Below are 21521 nucleotides of genomic sequence, written 5' to 3'. Positions count from 1 at the left end.
GTTAGGAGAGCAGGTAGCACATTAGGAGAGCAGGTTAGGAGAGCAGGTAGCACATTAGGAGAGCAGGTAGCACATTAGGAGAGCAGGTTAGGAGAGCAGGTAGCACATTAGGAGAGCAGGTAGCACATTAGGAGAGCAGGTAGCACATTAGGAGAGCAGGTTAGGAGAGCAGGTAGCACAGAGTCCCTGCAAATAAGTGTTGTTGTTGTTGAAGATACAATTCATCACATGTTTGTGGCCCCCAGAGTTCATCCAACCGGTGAAGGAGCGCCCCAAGACAGACAGTGCTGTTGCCAGAAGGATGGTGACCCGAGCCTTGGGACTGCAGGGACGAGGACCAGGAGGACGAGGACCAGGAGGACGAGGACCAAGAGGACAAGGACCAGGACGAGGACCACGAGGACGAGGACAGAGCTACTGACAGCAACAATACAGGTGATGACCAGTCCAGAGGACTTCCACTATTAGCGTCTTATTGTCATGCAATACCTCAGTCACCCACTAGGGGGCAGCACTGCTGTAATTATTCAACCAGCAAGTAGGACCAAGGCCAGCACTTTACTTCTTCCACATGTTATGTTGCAGACTTACTCCTAAGTGGAATACATTCTACCAACAACATCCCATAATGAATGTGGGAAAATGTATGTTGGCAAGTTTTGTTACACTTAAAAAAAAATCACATTTATAAAAGTATTCACCGCCTTTTTGCTCAATACTTAGTTGATGCACTTTTGGCAGAAATGACACCTCGTCTTTTTGAATATGGCACACCTGCACTGTATTCAGTCAATCAATGTTTATTTATGTAGCCCTAAATCACAAGTGTCTCAAAGGGCTGCACAAGCCACAACCACATCCACGGATCAGTGCCCACATAAGGGCAAGGAAAAACTCACAACCCAGTGGGACGTCGATGTGAATGACTATGAGAAACCTTGGAGAGGACCGTAAATGTGGGTAACCTCCTCCTTCCCCTTTCTAGGGGAGACTGGATGCACTGGACATTGATTGGATCTAACATAATAGTGAGAGTTCAGTCCATAGTGGATCTAACATAATAGTGAGAGTCCAGTCCATAGTGGATCTAACATAATAGTGAGAGTCCAGTCCATAGTGGATCTAACATAATAGTGAGAGTCCAGTCCATAGTGGATCTAACATAATAGTGAAAGTCCAGTCCATAGTGGATCTAACATAATAGTGAGAGTCCAGTCCATAGTGGATCTAACATAATAGTGAAAGTCCAGTCCATAGTGGATCTAACATAATAGTGAGAGTCCAGTCCATAGTGGATCCAACATAATAGTGAGAGTCCAGTCCATAGTGGATCTAACATAATAGTGAAAGTCCAGTCCATAGTGGATCTAACATAATAGTGAGGGAGTCAAGTCCAAAGTGGATCTAACATAATTGTGTGAGAGTCCAGTCCATAGTGGATCTAACATAATAGTGAGAGTCCAGTCCATAGTGGATCTAACAATAGTGAGAGTCCAGGCCATTGTGGATCCAACATAAGTGTTTGAGTCCAGTCCATAGTGGATCTAACATAATAGTGAAAGTCCAGTCCATAGTGGATCTAACATAATAGTGAGAGTCCTGTCCATAGTGGATCTAACATAATAGTGAGAGTCCAGTCCATAGTGGATCTAACATAATAGTGTGAGTCCAGTCCATAGTGGATCTAACATAATAGTGAGAGTCCAGTCCATAGTGGATCTAACATAATAGTGAGAGTCCAGTCCATAGTGGATCTAAGATAATAGTGAGAGTCCAGTCCATAGTGGATCTAAGATAATAGTGAGAGTCCAGTCCATAGTGGATCTAACATAATAGTGAGAGTCCAGTCCATAGTGGATCTAACATAATAGTGTGAGAGTCCAGTCCATAGTGGATCTAACATAATAGTGAGAGTCCAGTCCATAGTGGATCTAACATAATAGTGAGAGTCCAGTCCATAGTGGATCTAACATAATAGTGAAAGTCCAGTCCATAGTGGATCTAACATAATAGTGAGAGTCCAGTCCATAGTGGATCTAACATAATAGTGAAAGTCCAGTCCATAGTGGATCTAACATAACAGTGAGAGTCCAGTCCATAGTGGGAGGGGCCTATCCCCAGGTGCATGTCTTTGGAGGTGGGAAGAAGCCGGAGTACCCTGAAGGAACCCACACAATGAAAAAAACCCAACAAAAACAACTTTTCACATTGTCAATATGGGGTTTTGTGTGTAGAATTTTAAAGGACGAAACAAATGTATTCCATTTTGAAATGAGGCTGTAATGTAAAATGTGGAACAAGTAAAGCACTTATGAGGATATCAATAAATACATATTGTCAGGTCCTGATTACAATTTCAGGCGTGTGTGAAAATTGTTTATTTTTACTACTTATTAGAGTGTTTTGTACAGATAAATATTTAAATTGAATGCAGAAGCTCAGACTTGAAGTTACAGCAACAGGACAAAGACGTTATATACCATTTAGTTAGCATTTATACAAAAATATATATATTTGCTCTTCCTGTTTCTCAGGGTGTATTTTTTAGCGAATTATATTTACATAGCGCTTTTCTCTAGTGACTCAAAGCGCTTTTGTCATGTCTGTTCATGTTTTTGTTTAGTTATCTTCTGTTTTGCTTAAGACTCCATTGTTTCTAGTTTTTGCACTTCCTTGTTTGTCTTATTACCATGCCAACTCAGTAGTTTTCCCCTTGTCCTCATGTCTCACACCTGTTTTCACTAATCACCACAGTATTATTTAAGCCTGTCTGTTTCTGTTGTGGGTTTCACGGTGGCAGAGGGGTTAGTGCGTCTGCCTCACAATACGAAGGTCCTGCAGTCCTGGGTTCAATCCCAGGCTCGGGATCTTTCTGTGTGGAGTTTGCATGTTCTCCCCGTGAATGCGTGGCTTCCCTCCGGGTACTCCGGCTTCCTCCCACCTCCATAAGACATGCACCTGGGGATAGGCCCCTCCCACCTCTAAAGACATGCACCTGGGGATAGGTTGATTGGCAACACTAAATTGGCCCTAGTGTGTGAATGTCTGTTTTGGCCCTGCGATGAGGTGGCGACTTGTCCAGGCTGTACACCGCCTGACTGTAGCTGAGATAGGCGCCAGCGCCCCCCGCGACCCCAAAAGGGAATAAGCGGTAGAAAATGGATGGACGGATGGATGTTTCTGTTGTTCATTCTGGCAACATCACCTCCTTCTCGTTATAGCTCGGTTGGTAGAGTGGCCGTGCCAGCAACTTGAGGGTTGCAGGTTCGATTCCCGCTTCCGCCATCCTAGTCACTGCCGTTGTGTCCTTGGGCAAGACACTTTACGCACCTGCTCCCAGTGCCACCCACACTGGTTTAAATGTAACTTAGATATTGGGTTTCAGTATGTAAAGCGCTTTGAGTCACTAGAGAAAAGCGCTATATAAATATAATTCACCTCACACTTCACTTCTCATGTCTACGCATTTTGCAATGATCCATGCCTCGTTCACAGTTCTATGTCATGTAAGTTTTTGTTTAGAGTTCATAGTTAATTGCCTTTGTGCTAGTCTTTGGTTTTTAATCAGTCAAGTTTGTTCTCCGCCACTGTGCGCGCCTTTTGTTTGTTCCTGTTTTTAGTTATAGTGTTAAAATAAAGAAATGTCTTTACCTTCACGCCGTTTCCATTCCATTCGCGTTGCACCTCGGGAAAACAATCCAAGTCCAAGTTTGACAGCTTTACATAGTGAAACCCAATATCTGAGTTACATTTAAACCAGTGTGGGTGGCACTGGGAGCAGGTGGCTAAAGTGTCTTGCCCAAGGACACAACGGCAGTGACTAGGATAGCAGAAGCGGGGATCGAACCTGGAACTCTCAAGTTGCTGGCATGGCCACTCTACCAATTGAGCTATTCCGCTCCATTATTATTATTATTACTATTCGACTTGACTTTGTTCACGTTTGTACTTTCCTTTTGTTTTTCTATTTCTGGTCCAGAACTTACACAATGAACCATAACATTAGCCTCACTTTTAATCGTTTTTGCCTTAAATGGCTGTAAAAAAGTGAAAGAACAGGAGTCAAGCATTAAAACGTCTGTGCTTTCACCGTCTACCTTTATTCCACATGATAAGAACATCTACACGAGGCGACACGTGACCCACTCCCTCGAAAATGAAGGGAATTGGTCACCTAGAAACGGTCATTTACAAAACAACCAAAAAAGGCATCAGAAGGGACTCTGACAGCAATAATTTAACACAATCCAACATGGCGACCAAGTAGCTGAGGGCTCAATGCAGGTTAGGAAGGCGAGCGTAGTCAACATGAAAAAGGTCAATAAATAAAAGGTCAAGTATTTGAAAAGGAAATCGATGAATTGTGTTTGAGACCTTGGAAGTAAATGCAATGTGTGCTGGAGGAAATATTGTGTAAACTTCTGAATGTTTGTACTGTATACCGTATTTCCTTGAATTGCCGCCGGGGCACTAATTGATTTAAAACCTCTTCTCACACCGGCACTTACCAAAGGCATGCCATAAATTTAGGCCTGCGCTTATAAATTTGAGTGTGATGTAAGGATACCATCATGAAAAGCACATTTAATAAAAAAAAAACGTTATTATGGTCTTACCTTTACTTATAAATGAAGTCCATGCGCAGCTCCTTCTGATCAAAAGCATTTATAACTTGTTTATAGAAGTCTTCCTTATCTTTCTTCAGTTTTAAAAGTCTCTCTGTCTCGATGGAGATCTTCCTTTATTACCTCCTGCTTTATTTGAAAGTCCAGTTTAGAAAACTTATTTTAGATATGTAATCCTCCATGTTAAAAGTGCAAGCGAGAGGAAAAAATAAACTCTTGCTGCTTGTTATCACTTCTTCTGCAGCCGAGTAGTCGCAAGAAGGATCACTAGCGCCCTCTACCACCAGGAGGCGGGAGTCATTTAATGACTCATATTTGACACACGCAGCTACGGCATATTAATAAATCATAGCTGCTTACTGTTCTTTTTAGCATATTTAAAAGCTTGGACCTTAAATCCTACTGAATAGCTCTTAATCTTCTTCCCTTTATGCAATTTCAAATGATTGAAATCATCCTCCTCCATTTTGAAAATAATGACAGGTGAAGTGTCACTCGTGACGTGACGAGTTTGACCCGGTGGAAATTCTAGGTATATGCTAATTATTTGGCAAAAGTAGTTTGAGCCAGGGGAAATTCTAGACATGCGCTAATAAAAATAATAATTTGCGAAACGAGTTTGACCCGGCATTAATCCTGAGCCGGCGGTAATACTAAGCATGCGCTAATTATTTAACCGGGCAGTAATTCTAGGCAGGTGCGTACTATATACCCGGCGGCAAATCAAGGAAATACGGTAGATGAAATGTATTTGAGACCTTGGAAGTGAATCCAATGTGTGCTGGAGGAAATATTGTGTAAACATCTTCAATGTTTCTACTGCATAGTAACATTTGTGCAAGACGTGAGCACCTTGATGGTTTCTCCCTGACATTGTTATGAATGAAGCAGCATGCATTGTCATCACAGTGACTTGTAACACACGTCGCTAGCTTCAGCCACACCGACATAGTTAAAAAAAAAAAGCGGTTTATAGATGGTCACATTAACTCAAAACTATTCATAATAATTTTTGTTCCATAGCCCCTCTGCCACGTTCCACAGCATCTCGTCGCCCTCGGATCAGATTAGATCACATCGCCATTGTTCTGTGTCCCAAATTATTGTGAGAAATGTTTGTTATAGCAGTTTAGCGCTGGCTCTTCTGTAGTGGTTGGGAAACCCTCCTCCACGCTCCCCTCATGTCCGTCACTGCTGGCTCTACCTGTGTGAAAGCTGATTGGTCAGCAGTCCAGGAAAGGTTTCTTCTGTTTCTGAGCTGCGTGACCCGCCTGTGAGGACAGAGACAAAAACATCACTGAGTTGTTGTGTCAACTTGCCCAGATAGGCTCCTCCTCTCTAAGATAGGCTCCTCCCTCCAATGGCCCTGAACAGGCAGTAGTGAAATATTGGAGTTACTGATTGTCCCTGAAGGCCACTCTAAAGGCTTTTACGAGAGTGCCGTTATTTGATTGGTGCACACTGACGCAAACTGTAAATATGAACGTATTTCCTGCTGGCTCGTCTCCGATCATCATATCAGGAAGACATCAGTCGTGTTTGAAACCACCTCAAGTTTCTCCAGCTTTGATGAGGATTTAAAGTATTTTTGGAGCAGAATATTGCAATATCATTGTAGCTGTAATGCCATTTTATATTGATGTTTTACATAATAAGTACTTTTAATTCACACTTCACCTAAATAAAAACAAACAAAAAATTATTATCAATCATACTTGCCAACCTTGAGACCTCCGAATTCGGGAGATTGGGCGGGCCGGGGGGGCGTGGTTAAGGGGGGGAGAGTATGTTTATAGCTAGAATTCACTAAAATTAAAGTATTTCTTATGTATATATATATATAAGAAATACTTAAAAAAAAAAATATATATATATATATATAAATAAATATTTTAATTTCAGAACACTGGAATTAAAATATTTCTTTTATATATATATATATGTAAGAAATATTTTACTTTCAGCGTTCTTAAAATAAAGTATTTCTTATATATTTATATATGTATATATATATATATATACACATATATATATATATATATATACATATATATGTAAGAAATACTTTAATTTCAGCGTTCTGAAATTGAATTATATTTATATATATATATATAAATGTATGTATATATATATATGTAAGAAATACTTTAATTTCAGAACACTGAAATTAAAGTATTTCTTACACACATATATATATATATATATATATATATATATATATATATATATATATATAGCAGTTAGCATTCCATGACCCACAATGCACTTCTGCCATGACCCTCCCCCGCCGAATTCTTATTGGTTGACGTGTGTGTGACGATTGCTGACATGTCCTTCGTCTCTTCCGTGAATGAGATAAATAATATTATTTGATATTTTACGGTAATGTGTTAATAATTTCACACATAAATCACACCCCGGCCAAACTATGAAAAAAACTGTGACATATAGTTCGAAAAATACGGTATATTCATTGCCCTTTTTCTCGTCACCCTCTGATTTAGGTCTTGGCTCTAACTGAGCTATTTCAAAAACTTGAATTTGATCAAAAAATATGTATATATTTAGTTAATTTGAATGTATGACATAAGGCAGGGTGTCCAAAGTGCGGCCCGCAGGTCATTTTTTAACAGCCCCACGGCCCAGTTTAAAACTACGATTGAGGAAAAAAAATTCAAACAAAAAGTGTAATGAAAGAGCAAACAGGTGGAATGTAACAAGAAAATGTTGCAATGTTTACTTGAATAATACAAATCTGCCATGCAGGCTGTTTCTTTCTTTTGAAAAATAATAATGAATCAAAATCTGTCATTATGAATTATTGACCTATTCATGGCTCCAAAAAAATCACATTAAATATTCCACTTTGAGATATTTTTGGGGGGGAAATTTTTCATGTTTGGTTTCCCATATATTAATAACAATACAACTTATAATTGACGGATCGATCTGAAGGTGATCTCGAGATTGTGTTAAAAGTAAACAGTAAAAAAAAATATATATATATATATATATATATTTTTTTAAACACTTCAATAATTTTAATGTGATTTGTTTTTAAGTGTCATTGCACAAAAATAAAAGAAATAAAATCAATGGTGTTATGAGTAATTTACCTTTTTAAGGCTCCAATTCTTATATAATCTCAAATATTCAACTTAAAAAATGTATTGGGTGAAAATATTGCATATTTTGTGTTTTTTCCATAAAAAACAGGGTTTTCTTTGACAAAAAGAGCATACAACTTAAATCTTTAAAAATGTTATATTGACAGAATGATCTAATGTTGATCTAGAGCAGGGGTAGGGAACCTATGGCTCTAGAGCCAGATGTGGCTCTTTTGATGACTACATCTGGCTCTCAGATAAATCTGAGCTGACGTTGCTTAACACGATAAGTATTGAATAATTCCACTTGTAATCACAGTGTTAAAAATAATGTTCAAAATAAAAAACATTCTAATGCATTTTTATTCCATCCATCCGTTTTCTACCGCACCTGTTCAAGAAGTTGCGTAAGGGTAAGAAGTTATTTATTTATTATTGGTTAGTGTGGGGCTGGCCCCTCTGGGGGTTCTTCAGACCACCAAGCACTGACCTGAGAGCCTGTTTCAGGGTTACAATATTGTTTTATTTTTCAATAAGTCTCTCAGTTGCTTTCCAGCAATTGTATTTTTCTCTTTCGTTCTCGTTCTCGCTCGCGCTCTGGCTCCAGCTCCAACCCCGTCTCTCCTCCCGGCTGCTGCTCATAACAGAGCGACAGGTGATTAGATATCAAGGCCCAGGTGGGCCATCTACGCACCTGTCGCTGATTTCGAGGCCTGTCCCAGCACACCCCAGTTCGCTGCAGGCCCGCAGGCCACGCCCCCTCCGCAGTTAGCTTCAGAATAACAATGTTATTACAAAGAATAATAGACCTCTTATACCCTAGAAATGTTGGTCTTACTTAAAAATGCACGCGTTTAGTTGTGTTCAGTGTTAAAAAAAATATAATATGGCTCTTACGGAAATACATTTTGAAATATTTGGCTTTTTGGCTCTCTCAGACAAAAAGGTTCCCGACCCCTGATCTAGAGATTTCAAACTTGAAAAATAATACAAATAATAAAACTGAATAATGACAACATTTTTTATATTTTTTTTTACCAAAATCCTATGGGGACTGAGTGGAGGCCTGAATGTATATTTTTTATACATATATTGTGTTGGTTTTTAAAATCAAAATGATGAAAATGACCCCCGCTTGCTTTGATTTTTCAGTGGAAAAAGTTTGGACACCCCTGACATAAGGTGTTTATTATTCATCCTTTTTCTAAACACGTTGAAGTTACGTGCACAAATAGTTAATCACATGTAAGACCACCCACATTGATGATGTTGTGGGCAGATCAAACCAATGTTTGGGTGTCAAACCCCAGAAGGTCAACCAATATTGCAGCTCAACTGAAAGCCAACTGCAAATGTATTTTGTATTGTGTCACACTGATAAGTGTGGGCAAAAGCATAAAGTTAAGTGTCAGACAGATTGATTGTGTTGGACGGGTGTTGTTGTCTCCCAACTCACCTATCTGACAGTTGTAAGTCCACATGCGGTTGCCGTCGTAGCGACTGCGACACTTCATGATGTTGTTGGTGTGGTCTGACTCGGCCACCTCGTAGTTGGGGTTGATCACAATCTGAAGGAGGAGCAAGTGTTTGGTTTTCCTCTCACACTGAAGCCATGTCTTGGGTGCTGGCCTGGTGTGTGGTACCTGCAGCATGTAGTCGCCGGGGGGAACGTCCGTGATGTCGATCCACTGGCAGTCGATGTCGTGTCTGTAAGTGTCTGAGCAGCCCACAGTGATGCCCTGCGCTCCGAAGTTGGCACATTCGTACTGCTTCTGGATGCCTGCCAAAGCAATGTTGTTCATCATCTATTCATCCTTTCACTTCTCACTATTCTTGCATTTAGGCATGTTGATTTATAGCTGTTGTCTTGTGGGAGATGTTCTCTTCACCTCTTTATGATCACAGTAAATGAATTTGGTTAGGATTTGTCTAGGTTCTTAAACCCTTGTTGCACAATAACGAGGTACTTACCATGTTTCCATATGAGTTGGGAAATTGTGTTAGATGTAAATATAAACTGAAAACAATGATTTGCAAATCCTTTTCAACCCATATTCAGTTGAATATGCTACAAAGACAAAATATATGACGTTCAAACTCATAAACTTAATTTTTTTTTGCAAATAACTCAGAATTTCATGGCTGCAACACGTGCCAAAGTAGTTGGGAAAGGGCATGTTCACCACTGTGTTACATCACCTTTTCTTTTAACAACACTCAATAAACGTTTGGGAACTGAGGAAACTAATTGTTGAAGCTTTGAAAGTGGAATTCTTTCCCATTCTTGTTTTATGTAGAGCTTCAGTCCTTCAACAGTCCGGGGTCTCCGCTGTCGTATTTTACGCTTCATAATGCGCCACACATTTTCCATGGGAGACAGGTCTGGACTGCAGGCTGGCCAGGAAAGGACTCACACTCTTTTTTTACGAAGCCACGCTGTTGTAACACGTGCTGAATGTGGCTTGGCATTGTCTTGCTGAAATAAGCAGGGGCGTCCATGAAAAAGACGGCAGCATATGTTGTTCCAAAACCTGTATGTACCTTTCAGCATTAATGGTGCCTTCACAGATGTTTAAGTTAACCATGCCTTGGGCACTAATGCACCCCCATACCATCACAGATGCTGGCTTTTCAACTTTGCGTCGATAACAGTCTGGATGGTTCGCTTCCCCTTTTGTCCGGATGACACTATGTTGAATATTTCCAAAAACAATTTCAAATGTGGACTCATCAGACCACAGAACACTTTTCCACTTTGCATCAGTCCGTCTTAGATGATCTCGGGCCTAGAAAGCCGGCGGCGTTTCTGGATGTTGTTGATAAATGGCTTTTGCTTTGCATAGTAGAGCTTTAACTTGCACTTACAGATGTAGCGACAAACTGTATTTAGTGACAGTGGTTTTCTGAAGTGTTCCTGTTCTCATGTGGTGATATCCTTTAGAGATTGATGTCGGTTTCTGATACAGTGCTGTCTGAGGGATCGAAGGTCACGGTCATTCAATGTTGGTTTCCGGCCATGCCGCTTACGTGGAGTGATTTCTCCAGATTCTCCGAACCTTTTGATGATATTATGGAGCGTAGATGTTGAAATCCCTAAATTTCTTGCAATTGCACTTTGAGAAACGTTGTTCTTAAACTGTTTGACTATTTGCTCACACAGTTGTGGACAAAGGGGTGTACCTCGCCCCATCCTTTCTTGTGAGAGACTGAGCATTTTTCGGGAAGCTGTTTTTATACCCAATCATGGCACCCACCTGTTCCCAATTAGCCTGCACACCTGTGGGATGTTCCAAATAAGTGTTTGATGAGCATTCCTCAACTTTATCAGTATTTATTGCCACCTTTCCCAACTTCTTTGTCACGTGTTGCTGGCATCAAATTCTAAAGTTAATGATTATTTGCAACAAAAAAAAAATGTTTATGAGTTTGAACATCAAATATGTTGTCTTTGTAGCATATTCAACTGAATATGGGTTGAAAAGGATTTGCAAATCATTGTATTCTGTTTATATTTACATCTAACACAATGTCCCAACTTATATGGAAACGGGGTTTGTACTAGATATGTAAGAGGGGTTTGGGGGGGTCACAGTCTGTTTGAGATCCTTGGTCTGGAGAAGACAGAAGACTCCTGTACTAGAGAGTCATACTGGTTTCTTTGAGAGGAGGTCTTTATTTGAACAAGGATATTGTTGCGCAATGAATATTTACACTGGTGTCAAAGATAATATATAATAATGAATATTGTCAGTGGAGGTATAAGAAAGAGTTTTTATTACTTGAAGTGGATGGTGCAGTGATACTTGCTGTTAGATGAGATTTAATGAAGCATAATACAAAGTGTTTAGCTTCACACATTCTAAAAAAGGTTTTAGCCCGTAGTTCACACACCAATGTGAAGTGAAGTGAATTATATTTATATAGCGCTTTTCTCTGGTGACTCAAAGCGCTTTACATAGTGAAACCCAATGTCTATGTTACATTTAAACCAGTGTGGGTGGCACTGGGAGCAGGTGGGTAAAGTGTCTTGCCCAAGGACACAACCGCAGTGACTAGGATGGCGGAAGCGGGAATCAAACCTGCAACCCTCAAGTTGCTGGCACGGCCACTCTACCAACCGAGCTATACCGCCCCATGTATACTTTTGTTCCTAAAAACTGATGTTTTTTTTAAAGTCTAGGCAGAGTGGAGATTTTTCAAAACTGGGTTATTCTTGAAAGATGTTTTTGGTTTGTTTTCAGAGATGTCCGGTAATATCGGCCGATAAATGCTTTAAAATGTAATATCGGAAATGATCAGTATCGGTTTCAAGCTTTTTAAAACCCCGCTGTACGGAGTGGTACACGGACGTAGGGAGAAGTACAGAGCAGTTGCGTCTCCCAGTCATACTTACCAACCCTACCCATTTACCCGGGAGACTCCCGAATTTCAGTGCCCCTCCAAAAAATCTCCCGGGGCAACCATTCTCCCGACTTCCACCCAGACAACAATACTGGGGGCGTGCCTTAAAAACACTAACTTTCCGTGTTGGCCCAGTCACATAATATCTACAGCTATTCACACACACAAGAGAATGCAATGCATATTTGGTCAACAGCCATACAGGTCACACTGAGGGTAGCCGTATAAATAACTTTAACACTGTTACAAATATGCGCCACACTGCGAACCCACACCAAACAAGAATGACAAACACATTTCAGGAAAACATCCGCACCATAACACAACAGAACAAATACCCAGAACCCCTTGCAGCACTAACTGTTCCGGCACGCTACAATATACACCCCCTCAACCTCCTCATGCTCTCTCAGGGAGAGCATGTCCCAAATTCCAAGCTGCTGTTTTGTGGCAGGTTAAAAAAATAAATAATAATTGTTCCAGCACCGTTCCCAGCTATAAGTCGTCTGTTTTCGTCGCATAATTCCACAGTATTCTGGACATCTGTGTTGCTGAATCTTTTGCAATTTGTTCAATGAATAATGGAGACATCAAAGAAGAAAGCTGTAGGTGGGAAGCGGTGTATTGCGGCCGCCTTTAGCAACACAAACACAGCTGGTGTTTCATTGTTTACATTCCCAAAAAATGACGGTGAAGCTTTACTATGGAGCAGAGCGGTCAAGCGAACACGGTTGGATTGGACCACACACACAAAGTACAGTGTATTATGCAGCGATCATTTAAAAAAGATCGTGTTTCGAAGAGGGTCCCTTGTGAAAGGCAGTTCCCAGCTATAAGTCATCTGTTTTCATCGCATAATTCCACAGTATTCTGGACATCTGTGTTGCTGAATCTTTTGCAATTTGTTCAATGAATAATGGAGACAACAAAGAAGAAAGCTGTAGGTGGGAAGCGGTGTATTGCGGCCGCCTTTAGCAACACAAACACAGCCGGAGTTTAATTGTTTACATTCCCCAAAAATTACGGTGAAGCTTTACTATGGAACATAACCGTCAAGCGAACACGGTTGGATTGGACCACACACACAAAGTACAGTGTATTATGCAGCGATTATTTCGAAAGATCGTGTTTCGAAGAGGGTCCATTGCAAGGGCAGAGATGGGCATCGCCACCACCCGTCGACTGGTGCTGAAGAAAGGGGCGGGGCCGACCTTCAGGTTGTACAGGTACGACCATATACCGTATTTCCTTGAATTGCCGCAAGGCATATAGTATGCGCCTGCCTTGAATTACTGCCGGGTCAAACTCGCTTCCCAAAATAATTAGCGCATGCTTGGTATTACCGCCAAGTCAAACTCGTCACGTCACGAGTGACACTTCCCCTGTCATCATTTTCAAAATGGAGGAGGCTGATTTCAATACCGGTAATTTGAAATCGCATAACGGGAAGAAGATGAAGAGCTACCCAGTAGGATTTAAGGTCCAATCTTACATCACACTCAAATTTTTACTGCATACCTTTGGTAAGTGCCGGAGTGAGAAGGGGGTTTTAAAATAATTAGCTCATGCTTACTTTTACCGCATGCCTTGGGTAAGCGCCGGAGTAAGAAGAGGTTTTAAGTTAATTAGCGCCTCGGTGGCAATTCAAGGAAGTGAAGTGAATTATATTTATATAGCGCTTTTCTCAAGTGACTCAAAGCGCTTTACATTGTGACACCCAATATCTAAGTTACATTTAAACCAGTGTGGGTGGCACTGGGAGCAGGTGGGTAAAGTGTCTTGCCCAAGGACACAACGGCAGTGACTAGGATGGCACAAGCGGGAATCGAACCTGCAACCCTCAAGTTGCTGGCAAAGCCACTCTACCAACCGAGCTATAGGAAATATGGTAATCTCACTAAAACACTAGTAACACAATAAGCAGATAAGGGATTTTCCAGAATTATCCTAGTAAATTTGTCTAATAACATCTGAATCGCTCCCACTGTATAGTCTTTTTTTTTTTTCTAGTCCTTCACTCTCACTTTCCTCATCTACAAATCTATCATCCTCGCTCAAATTAATGGGGAAATCGTTGCTTTCTCGGTCCGAATCGCTCCCGCTGCTGGTGGCCATGATTGTAAACAATGTTCAGAAGTGAGGAGCTCCACAACCCGTGACATCACGCGCACATCGTCCGCTACTTCTGGTACAGGCAAGGCTTTTTTATTAGCGACCAAAAGCTGCAAACTTTATGGTGGATGTTCTCTACTAAATCCTTTCAGCAAAAATATGGCAATGTGGCGAAATGATGAAGTATGACACATAAAATGGACCTGCTGTCCCCGTTTAAATAAGAACATCTCATTCCAGGTGTGGCTAGAAAAGTGCAGTCAGGTAGATTTACCTTCATCACAATACGTGTCCTCCAGACAGAAGCTGGCTTTATGTCCCTCTGCCACCTTGGTGCCGTTGACATTCACCAAGTCATAGTGGGTGAACACCTCCATGCTGTGGAAATGTCTGCAGAAGCCAGGACCAGAAGACACGGTGTCCAAAAAAAACAAACCAGAATCCAGTTTTGAGCGGGTAGATGAACATGAAATTCTCACCTGTGGCATTCGTGCCACACCCAGGACTGATGTCCGGCCCGGGGCCTGAAGTCAGACTGGCCGTTGTTTTGGATCTGGGAGGAGAAGCGCAGCAGGCGGCGGTAAGAGTTCTGATCGGCGTTGTCGGCGCTGCTGGACAGACACTTCTCCTCCTGCGCACACTGCAGGGCGTACATGGGTCTGTCCTCCAGATAGGTGGTCTGCTCCACCACTTGGGCATTCAGGACCAGGTCTGGGGCGGCTGCGTTAGACACAGCATTCACACGTTCAGCTTCATTCCTGGGATTCTGCGCTAGTGCCGAACTCCTTACTTAGAGTACAGGAGACCCCGGCGGCGAAGCGTCCTCCTCCTTTAGGACAGTCCAGGTGTTTCCCGTGGTGCAGGCACTGATCCAGAGTCAGCTCGGTCCCTGAACACCTCACGCCGCTCATCACAATGTTCTCAGCTGCAGGGTCTCCTTGCCAGTACCAGGTTTCCTGTCACAGGACGAGCACAGAAAACCTAACATTAAAAAATAGGTCTTCATCAGCAGTGTTTTCCCCAGAAAATGTGTTAGTTAAGGTGGTGTCTCTCCACCGGACAGATCGGGGAAGGGGGTGGGTGGGTGTAAGGATCCATGTCTCCACTTCGTAGCCTGTGGGGCAATAGACTTCAGACTGTGGTGAAGTAGGCCGGCTTCGTCGCATGAAGAAGCCTACATTTTTAGTGTTTTTCCCGCTCCATGTGCTGAATGGCGATATTCGATATATATGTTGATATTTTTTCCATAAAGTAAAAACAAAACAGTCCTAGTTACCTGAGATACTATTATTATGCCACATGCTGGCATATGCTCAACTCATCATGCTTATTTTATTACAGCATTTGGGAAGATTTTTATTATGTAAATGTTATATTTTTATCAACATGTGATAGCAGGGACCCTGCCATTCAAAACTAGGCTGCTACAGTACTAATGATTAATGTAACTATCCATCCATCCATCTTCTTACACTTATCCGAGGTCGGGTCGCGGGGGCAGCAGCCTAAGCAGGGAAGCCCAGACTTTTCTCTCCCCAGCCACTTCGTCCAGCTCCTCCCAGGGGATCCCGAGGCGTTCCCAGGCCAGCCGGGAGACATAGTCTTTCCAACGTGTCCTGGGTCTTCCTTGTGGTCTCCTACCGTTTGGGTGGCATCCTGACCAGATGCCCGAACCACCTCTTTTGGAGCAGCGGTTTTACTTTGAGCTCCTCCCGGATGGCAGAGCTTCTCACCCTATCTCTAAGGGAGAGACCCGCCACACGTACCCGTGATCTTGTCCTTTCGGTCATGACCCAAATCTCATGACCACAGGTGAGGATGGGAACGTAGATCGACCGGTTCTTAAACTGTTTGACTATTTGCTCACGTAGTTGTGGACAAAGGGGTGTACCTCGCCCCATCCTTTCTTGTGGAAGACTGAGCATTTTTTGGGAAGCTGTTTTTATACCCAATCATGGCACCCACCTGTTCCCAATTAGCCTGCACACCTGTGGGCTGTTCCAAATAAGTGTTTGATGAGCATTCCTCAACTTTATCAGTATTTATTGCCACCTTTCCCAACTTCTTTGTCACGTGTTGCAGGCATCAAATTCTAAAGTTAATGATTATTTGCAACAACAAAAATATGTTTTATCAGTTTTTTTTTTTTTTTGGTCCTGTCCAGCTTCTCAGGCAAATCATATAGTTGATGTAGATTTACTTTACAAAAGAGAAGTGTAAGATACTTCTCTTGTTGTCTTATTTGAATGTGACTTTATTTAATGTATTTATATTATCATTTGGTGCAGCCGGCCCGGAGCAGGACGGGATAGAAAGAGAAAAAAAGGAAGACAGAGGGGGAAATTGTGGGGATAAGAGGGGGATTAGACAGAGAGACAAAAACAACAACAGCAAATACAACAATAACAACAACAAAAATAGAACAACACCAGCACATACATAATATGTACAAATATGATCATAAAAGTGATAGCAAATAAGCAGTTAGTGAAAAAAATAATATAGTAACGACAATTAGCATTTTTACACTAAAGCTGGAGCAATACAAATACCAATAGAAAAAGCGCTATTGATCATGAACAAAACCAATAGATTACCTCTATTATCAACAATAAAGTTGTTCAAATGCCACGATACGTATACATGATAGCTAGAAAGATAATTAAAAAAAAGAAAAAAAAGAAGGAATACCGAAAGATGAAAGGGAAGAGAGAGAGGCAACCTATATTAATCTTGTAGATTGTTATAGTTACAATGGTTTAAGCTCTGTCAATATGCCTTGTGTTACCCAGTTTACCCTAGGGCAACAGCATTGTTTTATCAGTTTGAACAGGGGTGCCCATTACGTCGATCGCGAGCTACCAGTCGACCGGGGGGGGGGGGGGGGGGGGGGGTGTCAGTCGATCTCCAGCCAGGCTTTTAAAAAAAATAGACCTAAAAATGAGTGATCATCAATCTTCACCAAGACGTCACTTAAATGACATTCACGGTACCGGAGGGTCTTGTGAGATGACGCTGGCTGCTGCAAGATCATTATTATGAAAATATGACCGAGAGGAAGGCGAGAAACACTTTTTATTTCAACAGACTCTCGCGCCGTACCTTCCGTCAAAACTCTAAAGGCCGACTGCACATTTCCTATCTTCACAATAAAAGCCCTGCTTCATGCTGCCTGCGCTAACTAAATACAGAGTCTCGGAAAACTGGCGTGCACAAGCGATCCCTCAGAAAGCTGGCGTGCACATCACTTGTGCACGCCAGCTTTCCGAGACTCTTATTTTGTTAGCGTAGGCAGCATGAAGCAGGGCTTTTATTGTGAAGATAGGAAATGTGCAGTCGGCCTTTAGAGTTTTGACGGAAGGGACGGCGCGAAAGTCTGTTGAAATAAAGTGTTTCTCGCCTTCCTCTCTGTCATTTTTTCATAATAATGAACTGGCAGCAGCCAGCGTCATCTCACAAGACCCTCGGGTGCCGTGAATGTCAAGCAAGCTACGGAATTTGCCGCCAATGTTTTTCTTGTAAAGTGTATGGAAGCTGGATGAATTAGATGCCAAAAACCAACCACTTTCATGTGGTATTGTACAGAAAGGACAACTTTTTTTCTCCTCCATTTGAAAATGTGGGCGTTATCATCATTACTGTCTGATTCCAATCAATGCAAGTCATCAGAATCAGGTAATACACCAACTTATATTCTTGTCTTCGTGAAAGAAAGACATCTATATGTGTTACACATGCTTGTATTATCATTAAACACATTTAACTTGTTTACAAAAATGTCTCTTTCATAAATAAATAAATATAAATGATATATATAAATGAGGTAGATCCCCTCGAGTTGGTCAATTGAAAAGTAGCTCGGCTGCAGAAAAAGTGTGGGCACCCCCGAGTTTGAACATCAAATATGTTGTCTTTGTAGCATATTCAACTGAATATGGGTTGAAAAGGATTTGCAAATCATTGTATTCTGTTTATATTTACATATAACACAATTTCCCAACTCATATGGAATTGGGTTTGTATATCGATATCGATAATTAAGAGTTGGACGATAAAAAGCCATTATCGGACATCTCTAACCACAACTAGAAAGCTAATGTGTTTACCATACATCTTCCTGGATGTTGTTGAAATAACATATCCTTTCTGTAACTGTGGCAGCTTGAGTTGTATCCATCATCTCCTGTGGCTTTTCAACACTTTCCTCACCTGCCTTCACAGTCTGAAGTGGTTTTCTGGCGTGTGGAAACATTGGGCAGCAGACTGGTCTCCCTGATAAATGTGCTGCAATGATGTCATGCTAGTCACCAAGTACACTACATGTCTGCTCCCCCAAGTCCTGACTCAGCTGCTTTTGGATACTCTGCCACATGGAAAGCTCCCTAACCGGGTCAGACTTTCCAAGATGAGCCATGTGGGGGATTTATAAGACAGGAAGTCTGATGGAAAAGAAAGATGTCATTTTGCACGTGAGTTGTCGTTTGCTGTCATTTATTCCGTCCGGCGGTGGAGTCGTCATGTCCTATTTAAAAGTCAGATTTAAACTCATCATTATTTTAGGGACGTCCACATGAATACATCACGGCTTGTGTGGGACTTTTAATTGATTGATTGATTGTGTCTTGAAGGAATTAGGACAAGACACTACAGCAGGGGTCACCAACCTTTTTGAAACCAAGAGCTACTTCTTGGGTACTGATTAATGGGAAGGGCTACCAGTTTGATACACACTTAAATGCCTACTGAAAGCCACTACTAGCGACCACGCAGTCTGATAATATTTCATCATTGATATATAAACTATCATTGCAACACATGCCAATACAGCCTTTTTAGTTTACTAAATTGCAATTTTAAATTTCCCGTGGAGTTTCTTGTTGAAAACGTCGCGGAATGATGACACGTGCGCGTGATGACTCGGGTTGGAGGGGACATATTAGCGCAGCTAAAAGTCGTCTCTTTTCATCGTACAATTACACAGTATTCTGGACATCTGTGTTGCTGAATCTTTTGCAATTTGTTCAATTAATAATGGAGACGTCAAAGTAGAAAGATGGAGGAGGGAAGCTTTAGCCTTTAGCCACACAAACACGCAGTGTTTCCTTGTCACTAGGTGTGACAAAATTATTCTCTGCATTTGACCCATCACCCTTGATCCCCCCTGGGAGGTGAGGGGAGCAGTGAGCAGCAGCGGTGGCTGCGCCCGGGAATCATTTTTGGTGATTTAACCCCCAATTCCAACCTTTGATGCTGAGTGCCAAGCAGGGAGGTAATGGCTCCCATTTTTATAGTCTTTGGTATGACTCGGCCAGGGCTTGAACTCACAACCGACCACGTGGAGTAGGTCCACGTTGGGGCCACATTGGGGCCACATTGGGGCCTGTGCGCGTTTACACTGGAGTCTGACAAAGATCACATTTTCCTTGCAGTGCAAACAGTCAGATTTAGAAAACAATGTGATTTGGTCCACTTAGGCCTGCAGAGTAAAGTTAGCATATGATGGCGTCCAAAGTGAGGCTTTAATACACCTGACCTGCTGGATGTTCACAAGGAAACATGATCTTTATCTTCCTCTGGTGAATGAATAAAGCTCACCTTGTTAATATGGTAGAAGATGTTTACTGACACCACCCTGAGGATTGTTTACCAATGCAGTTGGTGTATTAATACTACACTTACACTGTCAATCAAGGCTGGATATTATTATCTCTGTAAAGATGGTATTTGGAATATTACTGCCTGCATGCTGACATGATTTGTGTCAGCAGGGGTTGCTATTGTTCAGTGAAAGGCTACAAGTGTGGAATATAAAGTTTTAGTGTGAAGTATAAAGTTTTAGGTTTGCTGTGGTGGACAACATGTAACAAGGTACATACTTGAAGGGGGGGGGGTGTGTGTGTGTGTGTGTATATATATATATATATATATATATATATATATATATATATATATATAGGGCTTCACGATGGCAGAGGGGTTAGTGCATCTGCCTCACAATACGAAGGTCCTGCAGTCTTGGGTTCAATCCCGATGGCAGAGGGGTTAGTGGATCTGCCTCACAATACGAAAGTCCTGCAGTCTTGGGTTCAATCCCAGGCTCGGGATTTTTCTGTGTGGAGTTTGCATGTCCTCCCCGTGAATGCGTGAGTTCCCTCCGGGTACTCCGGCTTCCTCCCACTTCCAAAAACATGCACCTGGGGATAGGTTGATTGGCAACACTAAAATGGTCCCTAATGTGTGAATGTGAGTGTGAATGTTGTCTATCTGTGTTGGCCCTGCGATGAGGTGGCGACTTGTCCAGGGTGTACCCGCCTTCCGCCCGATTGTAGCTGAGATCGGCGCCAGCGCCCCCCTCGACCCCAAAAGGGAATAAGCGGTAGAAAATGGATGGATGGATATATATATATATATACATATATATATATATATATATATATATATTAAAGATGCGCGGGTCGGGCGGGTGACATGACGAAAAAATAGATTTTAAATAGATTCGGGCGGGTGGCGGTTGAACCAATTCGGAAATATATATTGTAATAATCCCAGGAATGTAGGCTCATAAAACTTCTTCGTTTGTCTTGTCTTTATTGCACAAGATGTAATACAACCACACAACAGCTCTCATGTCTCTAACGCTTTTCCCGGGACAATTCGAACTCTCACTTCCTGTAGTCAACGTCACTTCCCTATCTCTCCCGGAATACATAGTTAAATGTCATGTTGAAGAGGTTCATTTAGCCTACTGACGTGTATTTATAAATGGTTGATTTCTACAGGCTAGTAGGTAAAGTGTTGTACCCGACAACACTTGATGGTACAATCCATATAACACGTCACAGACAACATCACGCTAACATCACGTGACACCTCTGATGAAGGCTGCAGAAGCAAGGTAGCCCAAACTTGTCAGGTTCAACACTTTACTAGCCTATAGAAATCAACCATTTATAAATAGTTAAATGTTGTTACCCACATACGAAAAACGAGCAGCACTCTTTGAAACAGTATGTGGGCATACTTTTATTTTGAAGTGTCTCGTTTGGTCTGTCGACGGATGTAAGTAAGCTACAAATGCGGTATTTGTCATTTGTTGGTATTTTACTTGGTATAATGTTTGGTCCACATGCTGTGCATGTTATTATTTTTACGTTTGTAACGTGCTTTATTTATTACAGTTTTCACGGTGAATTTGAAGGGAAAGTAAGCCTTCAAAAAAATCAGTTCAAGAAAGCCATTGCGTCTGTGCTATTTGGAGGGAGTTACACTTTCTAAC

The 21521-nt window shown here is 41.7% G+C and overlaps 2 protein-coding genes across 3 annotated transcripts in view; one reads left to right on the top strand and one right to left on the bottom strand.

The window, feature by feature from the left end:
- r3hcc1 (R3H domain and coiled-coil containing 1) overlaps positions 1 to 21521 on the top strand; it is a 69700-nt gene that overhangs the window by 9852 nt on the left and 38327 nt on the right. Inside the window, exon 7 of one of the 2 annotated variants that reach the window (XM_061875302.1) lies at positions 246 to 435. In XM_061875302.1, the coding sequence (XP_061731286.1) occupies positions 246 to 421 (176 nt within the window). In that variant the 3' untranslated portion in view covers positions 422 to 435. Of the gene's footprint in view, positions 1 to 245; positions 3657 to 21521 lie in introns of those variants that run through there. The other variant, XM_061875303.1, reaches the window with a different exon arrangement.
- LOC133535452 (lysyl oxidase homolog 2A-like) overlaps positions 4080 to 21521 on the bottom strand; it is a 77921-nt gene continuing 60479 nt past the window's right edge. The window contains exons 9-14 of the mRNA XM_061875301.1: positions 15036 to 15201; positions 14725 to 14965; positions 14520 to 14635; positions 9376 to 9512; positions 9189 to 9300; positions 4080 to 5896 (exon numbers count right to left, since the gene is read on the bottom strand). Of these exons, the coding sequence (XP_061731285.1) occupies positions 5826 to 5896; positions 9189 to 9300; positions 9376 to 9512; positions 14520 to 14635; positions 14725 to 14965; positions 15036 to 15201 (843 nt within the window). The 3' untranslated portion in view covers positions 4080 to 5825. The remainder of the gene's footprint in view (positions 5897 to 9188; positions 9301 to 9375; positions 9513 to 14519; positions 14636 to 14724; positions 14966 to 15035; positions 15202 to 21521) is intronic.

Source organism: Nerophis ophidion, linkage group LG16 (genome assembly GCF_033978795.1).
Source record: "Nerophis ophidion isolate RoL-2023_Sa linkage group LG16, RoL_Noph_v1.0, whole genome shotgun sequence".
NCBI lineage: Eukaryota > Metazoa > Chordata > Actinopteri > Syngnathiformes > Syngnathidae > Nerophis > Nerophis ophidion.
Note: the sequence above shows the minus strand (reverse complement) of the source record. Positions and strands in the feature narration are given on the sequence as shown.